The sequence below is a fragment of the Heliangelus exortis genome, chromosome W (genome assembly GCF_036169615.1).
Source record: "Heliangelus exortis chromosome W, bHelExo1.hap1, whole genome shotgun sequence".
Taxonomy (NCBI): Eukaryota; Metazoa; Chordata; class Aves; order Apodiformes; family Trochilidae; genus Heliangelus; species Heliangelus exortis.
The window spans coordinates 11525769-11538011 of record NC_092453.1 but is presented as its reverse complement, the minus strand read 5'-3'; the positions used below and the strand labels follow the sequence as shown (position 1 = coordinate 11538011).

General features: G+C 45.9%; 1 protein-coding gene across 1 annotated transcript in view; it reads right to left on the bottom strand.

Annotated features, from left to right (window-relative positions):
• LOC139789309 (unconventional myosin-Vb-like) overlaps positions 1-12243 on the bottom strand; it is a 123750-nt gene that overhangs the window by 22667 nt on the left and 88840 nt on the right. Inside the window, exons 21-26 of the mRNA XM_071729828.1 lie at positions 11888-12127; positions 8817-9056; positions 5940-6024; positions 4970-5118; positions 4041-4157; positions 3479-3616 (exon numbers count right to left, since the gene is read on the bottom strand). Of these exons, the coding sequence (XP_071585929.1) occupies positions 3479-3616; positions 4041-4157; positions 4970-5118; positions 5940-6024; positions 8817-9056; positions 11888-12127 (969 nt within the window). The remainder of the gene's footprint in view (positions 1-3478; positions 3617-4040; positions 4158-4969; positions 5119-5939; positions 6025-8816; positions 9057-11887; positions 12128-12243) is intronic.

The window sequence follows — 12243 nt, the reverse complement described above, 5'->3', positions numbered from 1 at the left end:
GCTGGGTTGGAAGGGACCTCAGAGATCATCAAGTCCAACCCTTGACCCACTGGTGCGGTTGCTAGACCATGGCACTGAGTGCCACATCCAGTCTCTTTTTAAATGTCTCTAGGGATGGAGAATCCACCACCTCACCGGGCAGTCCATTCCATTGCCTGATCACCCTCTCCGTAAAAAAATTCTTTCTGATATCCAGCCTAAATCTCCCCTGGCACAACTTAAGACTGTGTCCTCTTGTCTTGTTGAAAGTCGTCTGGGAAAAGAGACCAACTCCCACCTGGCTACAACCTCCTTTCAGGTAGTTGTAGAGAGCAATGAGGTCTTCTCTGAGCCTCCTCTTCTCCAGGCTGAACAGCCCCAGCTCCCTCAGCCTCTCCTCATAGGATCTGTGCTTGAGTCCTTTCACCAGCCGGGTTGCCCTCCTTTGGACCTGCTCCAGGACCTCGATATCCTTCCTGAACTGAGGGGCCCAGAACTGGACACAGTACTCGAGGTGTGGCCTCACCAGGGCTGAGCACAGGGGCAGAATCACTTCCTTGGACCTGCTGGCGACGCTGTTTCTGATACAGGCCAGGATGCCATTGGCCTTCTTGGCCACCTGGGCACACTGTTGGCTCATGTTCAGCTTCCTGGCAATCCAGACTCCCAGGTCCCTTTCTGCCTGGCTGCTCTCCAACCACTCTGTGCCCAGCCTGTAGCGCTGCATGGGGTTGTTGTGGCCAAAGTGCAGGACCCGGCACTTGGCCGTGTTGAACCTCATCCTGTTGGAATCAGCCCAACTCTCCAGTCTGTCCAGGTCCCTCTGCAGAGCCCTCCTGCCTTCTGGCTGGTCCACACTTCCTCCCAGCTTGGTGTCGTCTGCGAATTTGCTGATGATGGACTCAATCCCTTCATCTAAGTCATCGATAAAGATATTAAACAGTACTGGGCCCAACACTGATCCCTGGGGGACACCACTGGTGACCGGCCGCCAACTGGATGCAGCCCCATTCACCATCACTCTCTGGGCCCGGCCTTCCGGCCAGTTTTTAACCCAGCACAGGGTGCTCCTGTCCAAGCTGCGGGCAGACAGCTTTTTCAGGAGAATGCTGTGGGAGACGGTGTCAAAGGCTTTGCTGAAGTCCAGGTAGACCACGTCCACCGCCTTCCCCTCATCCACCAGATGGGTCACCTGATCATAAAAGGAGATCAGGTTGGTCAGACAGGACCTTCCCTTTCTAAACCCGTGCTGGCTGGGTCTGATCCCTTGCCCATCCTGCAGGTGCTGTGTGATTGTACCGAGGATGATCTGTTCCATAACCCTGCCAGGCACTGAGGTCAGGCTGACGGGCCTGTAGTTTCCTGGGTCCTCCTTCCGGCCCTTTTTGTGGATTGGCGTGACATTTGCCAACTTCCAATCATCTGGGATGTCCCCAGTGAGCCAGGACTGTTGGGAGATGATAGAGAGAGGCTTGGCGAGCTCTTCTGCCAGCTCCCTCATCACCCTTGGGTGAATCCCATCCGGTCCCATAGACTTGTGGGGATCCAAGCAGCTCAACAGGTCACTGACTGTGTCCTTCAATATTACAGGGGGGCTGTTTAGATTCTTATCACCTTCTTTAAGTTCCAGAAGCCATCTGTCCTCAAGATAACCTGTCTTTCTTTTGAAAACTGAGGTAAAGAAGGTATTAAATACCTCAGCCTTTTCCTCATCTTTGATAACTATATTCCCACTCATGTCCAGTACAGAATGAATGTTTTCCTTGCCCCTTCTTTTGCTGTTGATGTATCTGTAGAAGGATTTCTTGTTGTCTTTCACAGAGGTGGCGAGTATCAGTTCGTGTTGTGCCTTTGCCTCTCTGATTTTCTTTCTACATGACCTGACTATATTCCTAAATTCCTCTTGAGAAGTTAGTCCTTTTTTCCATAAATGGTAGGCCCTCTTCTTTACCCTAATTTCTTTCAGAATCTCCCAGTTCAGCCAGACCGGTTGCCTTCCCCGCCGGCTCGCCTTTCGGGACTCTGGGACAGCCTGCTCCTGTCCTTTCAAAACTTGCTCTTTGAAGTACGACCATCCCTCCTGGACCCCTCTGTTTTCAAGGGCTGTTTCCCAGGGTATACTCTGAACTAGTCTTTTGAATAGTCCAAAGTCTGCCCTCCAGAAATCTAACATAGAGGTTTTACTGATGACTCTCCTTGTATCCCTGAGTATTGAAAACTCTATTATTTCATGATCACTAAGTCCCAGGCGTCCACCAACCACCACATCTCCCACCAGCCCCTCCCTGTTTGTGAAAAGAAGGTCAAGCGGGGCTCCATCCCTGGTGGGCTCATTTACTAGTTGGAACAGGAAATTATCCTCAATACACTCTAGGAATCTCCTAGACTGCCTCCTCTCTGCGGTGTGGAGTTCCCAGCAGATGTCTGGCAGGTTAAAGTCACCTACAAGAACAAGGGATGATGATTTTGAAACATCCACCAGCTGCTTGTAGAATATTTCATCGTCCTCATCATCCTGATTGGGTGGTCTGTAACAGACTCCCATCACGATATCGGCCTTGTTGACCTTCCCTCTGATTCTAACCCACAGGCATTCTGCCTTATTATTGGTGATCTCAACCTCTACAGTGTCAAGAGACTCCCTAACATACAGGGCTACCCCTCCGCCTCTCTTACCCTGCCTGTCCCTTCTGAAGAGCCTGTAGCCACCCATGGCAGCACTCCAGTCATGGGAGTCATCCCACCACGTTTCCGTGATAGCGACTACATCATAGCTTTCCTGCTGCACAATGGCTTCCAGCTCCTCTTGTTTGTTGCCCATGCTGCGTGCATTGGTGTACATGCACTTCAGCTGGGCTGCTGATTTGTCATTTATCTTGGGTAGTCCACCCTTAGGTTCCTCTCTGGAGAGCCCAGTTTCAACCCTCTCCCCCTTCCAACCTAGTTTAAAGCCTTCCTTATCAGCCCCTTCAACCTATGAGCTAGAGTCCTTTTCCCCCTGTTAGTTAGATGAAGCCCATCAGGTTTGATGACACTAGGCAGTATGGGATTTGCCCCGTGGTCGAAAAACCCGAAGTTCCGCCGGTGGCACCAGTCCCTTAGCCACCTATTGATCAGATCGGTTTTCCTAGTCCTCATCCTCACATCTAAGGAATAACCCTCCCCTGCAAAACAGAAAAGGAAGAATGCCTTCTGCTAACACTTATCTTGCTATTTCTGATTTATTATACCCTTTTAAAGCTATATTTCTGTACTATCATAACTGGGGATTAAAAAAAGCCACACAGATTATAAATCTAAATTTCTTATAACAACTTTTTATCTATAAAAATTTAAATCTGTTCCCCTGGCCAATTGTCCTTAGCTGCCAAAAAAGTTTCTTCCCATATCCCAGCTGCCTCTTAACTTCATTTTGTTACTCTCAAACCTCATCCTGTCCTCAGGCCATCCAGGAAAGCCAGTTACCAACATGAAATATCAAGGAAAAGCTCTCTCTTACCTGGGATTTCTTGCTCTCTTGCTCCTTTTTCTCCAGCTGGGCTTGCAGCTTCTTCCTCTCCTGCTCAAGCTCCCTGACTCTCTTCTGGAGCTTGAGGAACAGGGTCATGTCCATGGCTGCTTTCTCCATCCCCACCTCCTGGAGAAGAAGAGGAAAAGGAGGAAAAAAGAGAAGACCTCAGACAAGTTTTAGAAGCACAGTGCCAGATCTGGCAGTGCCAGCACCAATCCCAACCACACAAGCATCCCAAGACAGGTATTTTCTAAGACCAACCCCCCATTTTAAGCCCTTATTTTTCATGTCAATAAACAATTGACTCATTTTAATAAATCATTGAGTGTTTCAGAGCCCAATAGAGAAGTTGGTTGACTGTGGCCACAGCTAAGAAGATTAAAAGGTCCCTTCCAGCCATGTATTTATTAGTTGGGTTTTAATTGGCTTCATCTGGAATATGCTGGCATGGCCAACATTGATTACTTTGCCTTCACAAGATGCTCTCAGAGCAGTTCAGGAATATTACAGCAACATAACTCAGCAGACAGTAAAAGGAAGTTTCTTTTACCTCCACTTGTATCACATCCTCAGTGTCTCCTATCTCAGAGGTGGAGATGGATGGATAATTGGAATCAGACTCCAAACTGCTCTGGTTGGATGGGTTCCTCCTGTGGCCTGGTGCTTGCTGCCAAGAAGAGGAGCAGATACATCATGTGGCACATGGTTAAGGAAGGATTCCTAACAGAACTGTGTTTCTTCAACCAAATACATGTTCATATCTCAATATCCCTTTATAAAAGGGATATTTTATAAAATATAATATAAAAATATCCCTTTATAAAAGGCTTGGCTGTTACCTTTTAGTGAGTTCCACCTTCTAGTTCTTATATCCCACCATAACACTCACATCAACTCAAGGGGACAGTTTAAAATTCAAGGTGACACAGAAGCCCAGCTGAAAAATTCTGCATGAATCCAAAGCTTTTCATGACACCAGATGCCTGTCAAGTGCACCCAGGCAAATCTGAACTCAAGATTATGCTGTTCACAGCACCCTCTGGGGTTTCCTTTAAATTCTTACCAACCTAATGCAGCATCACTTGAATCATTAGCTCATTTTCAAGTTTTTCTAACACCTGAGCAAAGCTGAACCTAAAAACTTTGCCTTTTAAAATTCCACGTGCTGTTGGGTTTTTTTTTTGGGCTTTTGCTTTTTAATCCAACACCTCCACGCAAACAGAAAGCAAAGCAAGAAGCATGAGCTGCTTTTGCTAAGATTCACAGCTATCTCCACTCCCCCTCAGAGAAGGGTGAATGATCAGGCTCCTCTTTCAAGGCACACACATGGTTTCAGTCTTAAAATCAGTTTAGTCTTAGAAATTCCAAGGAAAAACTGCATGATAATGTCAGTGTTTTGGGGATGAGTGAGTCCCACTATCCAGCCACCAACATCAGGTCCAGGACACAAGAGAATAAAGATAGTTTCAGTTTTGTTACCTTTATAATTGTCATTTCATCCCTCAAGTTGTCATATCTCTGCTCCAGCCTTGAATACTCTTTTACCAGGTTCTGGTAACGAGATCTTTCTTCTTCCAGTTCCTTCTTCATCTGGATATTTTCCTCAACTGTGTTTTGGGCAAATTCATCTTTAAAATAAAATTTAAAAAAAACAAACAAACAAAACAAACAAGGAAAAGAAAGAAAAGAAATTAATCTTCACCTCTGAAATCAACTTCTTGTAATTCTGTGCTACAATAGTGACTAATTAATAAAATGCTCCCTGCCAAGAACCTTTAAAATACAGATAGGCATTCTTCAAGATCCAGAAGCCACTTGGAACATCTCAGTGTCTCCTGCTTGATAAGCAGAGTCCTCTGCCATTTGAGTTAAAGAAAAAGTCACAGCACCTAGAGACCATCTCTTAAACCCACTTAAGAAAAGCCCAGCATGGTATGGAAATCCATTCACACTTAAGAAGTGATACTTGCTACATTTAAAGACCTCTCTGCCTGCTTCCCACCACCAGATTTGGCACAGGAGCAAACTGAGAGCAGCATCTCTTCCTCATCTCACATTCAACCTTTTACCATGGTAGGATTGTGGAGGTTGAAAGCATTTTACATCCAATTAAATGTTAAAAATTCTCTTTTGGAAGTCAGCCAGGTCTCTCCTCTTCCCGAGAAACCAGGTAAATACAGTCTGTGTGTCCCTTTAAATGGGTGGACACCAAACCAAGCCCCTCCACTTGCTTTCCCTGACTTTGATGCTCCCAAAGCATCCTATAAGAGAAGAAAATATTGGCAGCAAGTTTCTTTTCACCATGTTATCTTCATTCCTTTCTTTTGCATCAGGCTGAGAGCATGAGACACTTTCAACCTTGCCACCCACCAGCAGCACAAAAAAATAATTTTGAATGGAGACAGCACAACACTCCAAGCAGTTTTGGGTTTTTTTTTTTCCTTCTTACCTTCAGACTGACACAGGATCCTGCTGTTCAGCTCCTCTTTTTCCTCCTTCAGGAGAGTATTTTCCTCTTCCAAGTCAGCGATGCGCTAGGAAAGCAAGCAAGGAAAGCAAGGAAGCAAGCAAGCAAGGAAAGCAAGGAGAGAAAGCAAGAAAGCAAGGAGAGAAAGCAAGAAAGCAAGGAATGCAAGCAAGGAAAGCAAGCAGGGAAAGCAAGCAGGGAAAGCAAGCAAGGAAAGCAAGAAAAGAAACAAGGAAAGAAAACAAGGAAAGAAAACAGGAATGAGTTCTGACTGCAGGGCAGAGCCTCTGCTGAGGGATGAAGTTTCACCTGGCTGGGGCCAAGGAGCTTTGTTAGAGCTTGGTGAAAAGCTCCATCCCCTGGTGCTCTGCCAGTTACCTTCTGTACATCAGGAATTGAAGTGTAGGAGAACCCTGCTGCACTCACAGCCTCACTTTGCTTTTCCTGAGTGAATTTCTCCCTTAAATTCATGTTTGCATGAATTGAAGAACTTGACAAAATATTGAGCAGTGGGACTTGGAGGAATCATCACCTACAAGTGATCAGCTCCTCAAATCATAATTTTCATATCTCAAGGGGCTTCATTGCTGTCTTAAACTCATAAAATCACTAAGGTGGGAAAATACCTGGAAGATCATCAACTCCAACTCTTAACCCAGCACTGCCAAGGCTACCACTGCCCCATGGCCCTCAGCACCACATCTCCACAACTTTGAAATCCCTCCAGGAATGATGGGGGCTCCAGGCCCTGACAACCCTTTCCAGGGAGAAATTGTTCCCAAGCTCCAATCTCAACCTCCCCTGGCACAACTTGAGGCTCTTTGAAGTGCTGAAGTTGATTCAACAAACCATGGCTCATCTGGGAGCTTGAGGAGGCTCTGAGCACCCTGTTCTAGGTGAGGGTGTCCCTGGGGTTGGACTGGGTGACCTTTGGAGGTCCCTTCCAACCAAAATGATTCTGTGATTCTAAGTGTTGTCTTTAGGCCATATCAGCTGAAAGACAGTGAGGAAACTCACCTCATTTATCCCATCAGGGAAAAGCTGTGGGATGATGGCATTATTTCACAATAATGCTCTTTAATGGGTGCTGATCATGAACTCTTCTGCCCAGGAAAAAATGTTGTGATGGTTGGAAGAGAAAGTAGACAAAAATTTGGATTCTTCTCAGCTATGCAGGGGGAATATTTTAGAACTAAAAGACTTTGTAGAATCCAATACAATGATTCTCAGGTTTAAAAACATCTACACTCAACCTGGATTAGAGATCTGTAATCTGTGACCTTAAGTGATTGAGTTTGTATTCCTGCTTCCATATGAAATAGAAACAAGCTGGGATTCAACATTTGTCTTCATGGAAACCCAAGGAGAATGAAAACAAACCATAAAATACTGGTGGAGGAGAAAAGAGCAGGTCACACAATGGCCATCACACAAGCTCCATCTCTGGTATCTATGCTGGTACATTTTATACCTCATTTATATACTTATTTTCTATAGGAAACATCTCTGAAGGTGCTTCAAATTCACCAGCACCTGCTTTGAAGGATTTTTATGGAAGATGTTGAGCAATGAGCACCTCTGATGGCTTCAGTTCTTATCTGTTACACTGCTCATGCCATCTTCCTCCAGCCTTTCCCTAATCTCATAAGGAGGGGATGATGGCCTTTAGGATTTTTCTAATAAAAGTCCTAGCCAGGCTTTGAATCAGCCTAGCTCATCAACTAAGAAGATTAAGTGCTACCAAAAAAAAAACCCAAAACAAACCCTAGGAATTAGTTGGTTCTCCCCCAGCTCTGATATTTTAAAGTTCATCACAAAATGGACTAAGAAGTGTTAGCCTAAAATTAAGGAGTTGGCAGAGAAAAGCTCTAAGGAAGAGATTAAAAGATCTTTTTTTTTTCAGTAACAAAATCACAACTATGATGGATTTGCAGCCCAAATTGATAAAATTAAGGCTGTCCTCTCAATCCCACTCAGAAGCTTCTGATGACTTTGGATACTGTCCCCAGAGGGAGCACATCCCACCACAATCAGTGCAACCTCACTGCTGAAGGTGAAAAGTGCTCCTCAAACCTGAATTCAGTTTTACAACCCAGCCCACACTTTCAGGGATTAGAATTAGTCCAAAAGCTCCATTATAATGTATCTCAGAAGGTGTTTTCACCAAACAAATGGTTCACAGGAGGAAACAAGTCTTCTCCTTCTTCCCACAGGACAAGGAACAAAAGGGAGGAATTGATGGCAGTGATGGGAGCTTGCTCTGCTCAGCAGAAACATTTTATAGTTAAGCTACTTATTGTCACCATAAAGCACAGGGTATTTGCTCTGCTGTAGGCATTTCTACAACCAGGGAAAGCATCTGCTTTGTTTTCTTGCTTTTTGAAAGCATTTCCTTGGTCATTAAACCAACCTTTTCTCCTCAGGGGATCTGCAATGAAGAACAAAGAGGAGCAGTTCCTCCCCAGCTGTGTCACCTTTAAAAAGAAAGCATCTTTTCAGGCTCTAAAAGCCTGGGCTGGAGCCAGCTAATGAACCCAGCCCTGGGCCAAAAAGGATCTTCTAATTTGGTGCTGGAGAAAAGAGAACCAAGGCCATATTGGTGCAGAATGTGTGCAAAGAGCTTTGCCGGCAGCTCTTGGTCCAGCCAAGAGACAACATGTGTCCAAGGCTAAAGCCCTTTTGAGAAGCACACCCAAAAATGCCTTTCAGATATTGTTTAGATTAAATTATCCTGGCCACAGAGTCCCCACACACCCAAATCTTAATTAAAGAAAGGAAATTAAGTCCTTCCCCTTAGACCTGTGAAGAGCAAGCTTGGACCAGCATGAGCACCTCTGCAAGATGAGAAGAGGCACCTACTTTCCTCAGCAGATCTTTCTCCTTGATGTAGCTGTCTTCCACGACCTTCCTCTCCCCATGAGCTTTCTCCAGCTCCAGCCTGAGGTGCTCCAGCTCTTCTTGCAAGCTGACAAGCTGGTTGCCATCACCCTGCTGGCTTTGCTGATATTGTACAAGTTCTTTCTTGAGCTTTTCCACCTCAGAGGAGTGGGCAGAGGCAAGGGTAGAGAGCTGCTCATTCAGGAGTTTGTATTCTTTGTTCTGTAGCCAACAGCCCCCAAAAAGAAGAAAGCAAGACCAGGAGTGAGATAAATGCACAAAATACAAAAATAACTCCCATAAAATCCTTGAGTGTGGTGGGTAACAAGCAGCTGGGAGAAGCAGCTTCTCCTTGCACATGCAAATAAAGCTCAGAAAGCTAAACACAATTTCCAAACTCTGACAAGAGCTCAACAATGTTTTGCTCACTACTGTGCAAGCACTTCTTAAACTGACGTTGAAAGCAAACACTTGCAAGCAAACATCCTTTAACAGTGCTGGCAACCAAACCACAAATCCTAAACTTTGATTACAGCTTCTAAATGATATTATTTAATGCTATTAGTTTGTATTTCTTTTTGGAAAGGGGGTCTGTAATACTGGGTTTGCAGTTTACCTTTTATTACTGACTCCTTCCCCCACAGGATCCAGGGGTGACAATGTCCTAGAGCATAATTGCAGCCTTGAGCAAAAAAGCTTCCTAAACCCCAGCTCTAAAACATGTGCCACCTCAAGAGTTTTTGTTAGCTCAGATTTTCTCTTTTAAAACACTCAGCAAGGATTTGTTTCCCACTTTGGAGACCTGAAAATGCAGCAGCTCTGATGTTTGGAGCCTGAAACATGTGAACTGGCAGCCCAGAAACCACCCATGTCCTGGGCTGCATCCCCAGCAGGGTCAGGGAGGGGATTGTCCCCCTCTGCTCCACTCTGGGGAGATCCCCCTGGGGTGCTGGGTCCACTTCTGGGGTCCCCAACACCAGAAGGAGATGGAGCTGTTGGAGTGAGTCCAGAGGAGGCCCTGGAGATGCTGGGAGGGCTGGAGCAGCTCTGGAGCCAGGCTGAGAGAGATGGGGTTCTTCAGTCTGGAGAAGAGAAGGCTGCAGGGAGACCTTAGAGCACCTTCCAGTGCCTGAAGGGGCTCCAGGAAAGCTGGGGAGGAACTTGGACAAGGGGAAACAGTTTAAGCTGAAAGAGGGGAGATTTACATGAGATATTAGGCAGAAATTCTTTGGTGTGAGGGTGCTGAGCCCCTGTGCCAGGTTTCCCAGAGAAGCTGTGGCTGCCCCATCCCTGGCAGTGTCTCAGGTCAGGTTGGATGGGGCTTGGAGCAACCTGGGATGCTGGGAGGTGTCCCTGCCCATGGAAAGGGGTTGGATAAGATACTCTCTAAAAGTCCAAACCAAACAGTTCAATGATTCTATTGCTCAGACTTTGTTAGACTTGAAGTTCTTTTCTTTTAAATTATCCAACCCAGCAGAACTGTGACAGTCCTGATTTCAAGCCAGGCTCTGTGCCCCAAATCCTGAGTTTATTTTGCTCCCAATGGCAGAGCCAACATCACTTCTACCCCCAAACTAATTTATTCACAAAAAAATTTCTCACAGAGACACTGCTGTCTGCAGACAGCTCCGGGAGCTCAGTGTCAGTCTAAATATTGGCTAAATTAACACTGAATAAATCAGGTAAGTGAACAGAAATGTCTCTGGCAACTAAAACATACACATTGAAAATCAACTCAACAAAACAGAACTCAAAAAACCCCCAAAAAACTGGCCCAATGTGGAGAGAAAAAAAAGTGGCCTTGTGTGGATATTCCACTGCCAAACTGATTTAAATCTTCCACGGGTGTACAAGAACTCCCTCACCTGACCTAGAAAGTGAATTAAAGAGGCCCAGTTGTGGGTGGCAGAGCAGGTGAGCTGAGGCTGACCTAAAATAATGGGATTTCATGTTTTCCAAGAAAGATCTTCTCTCCCTCAGGGGCTCAGAGAGTGCTGAAGCTCTATCCATGCGTGAGCTAAAGCAGCAGAAATAGAAATGTTTTCTTCCACATCTCGTTAGACAAGGATACAGATGCAGCTCTCCAGGCTCCCTGCAATATTTCTTTTTTTTTCCTTAAAAAAAATTAATTGGCATTTTGAAAGGTTGTTTTGATAGATTAGCAAGGACTCAAATCGAGGTACTTCAGGGAATCTATAAAATCACTGCTGATAGAAAAAAATGCAGCGTGCTGAAAAGAAAGTTCACTGGCAGGGTGGGCATTAGGACATAGAAAGCATCCTGGGGATACCTGGTAGGACATAAATCCCCAGTTCTCATCTTCTTCATGGTTGGACCTCTCCTGTCATACAGGGATGGGAAAAATTAAAGGAAACCACTTGGGATGTGTAAGGGTTCCTGACACAGCCCCAGTGGAAGGATTAGCTGCAATTAGTAGTAAGTACCAATAGGAAGTAGCTGAGACTACAAATAGTAGTCAGTAGTCTGACTGACAGAGAATGTTTCTCCTGCCTGAAAAGGACAGTTTAAGGAGAGAGGTGGATGTAATTTTCCTGTTGGAATCAGTGGACACAATTGGGTCTACTCAGTTGTTCTCCTACTCCTCCATGAAGATTTTGTACAGCACTGGAAGCAATGTAGAGGGTATATAATCATTAAGGTTGGAAAAGACCTCTAAAGATCATCAAGTCCAACCATCACCCACTAAGAGGTGTCACATCTACATGGTTTTTTAAAAAACTCCAGGAGTGGGGACTCCACCACTGCCCTGGGTGGTGGAGGTGCACTTCCCTTGCACTCTCACACTGGTAGGTGGGAAACCCCTCATTCTATGCATGGGATCAACCAACCATTTCACAGCTCACTAATGACAAGTGATGAAGGCCTCTCTGTGACCCAAGCAGCCAGAGGAATCCCACCAAGCCTTTATCACTTCCACCACACCATCCCAGCCCTCCGTGCATCCCCACCACTGTTACAACAAGCAGCACAAAATGACTCAAACGCCATTGCAGAGAAATTATGAATGCAATTTGAACCAACTCAGGACACACCTGCTCATCAATCTTCCTTTGAAGCTGGACCACCTTGTTCTCCATGCCAATGTTGAGCTTCTTCAGGTGCTGGGCTGAACGGGCCTCAATCTTCAGAGCCTTCAGCTCCCGCTTGGCCTTCATGCGCCGGTAGGAGCACTGCAGGACAAGGGCAGCACCGCGGAGCCGTTGGAAGTGGGTGCGGGCCAGCCAGCCCCGGGTGTACTTCTGGAGGATGGTGGCTTTGTGCTCCAGGAGGATCTGGAGAAAGGAGAGCAAGGAAGGGTGAAAAGTCACCTGTCAAAGCAGCAGCAGCCCAGGTTTGGCTGCATGGTGGCACTCAACACTTCGCTTCCCGGGTGGAGCGCTGATCCCTG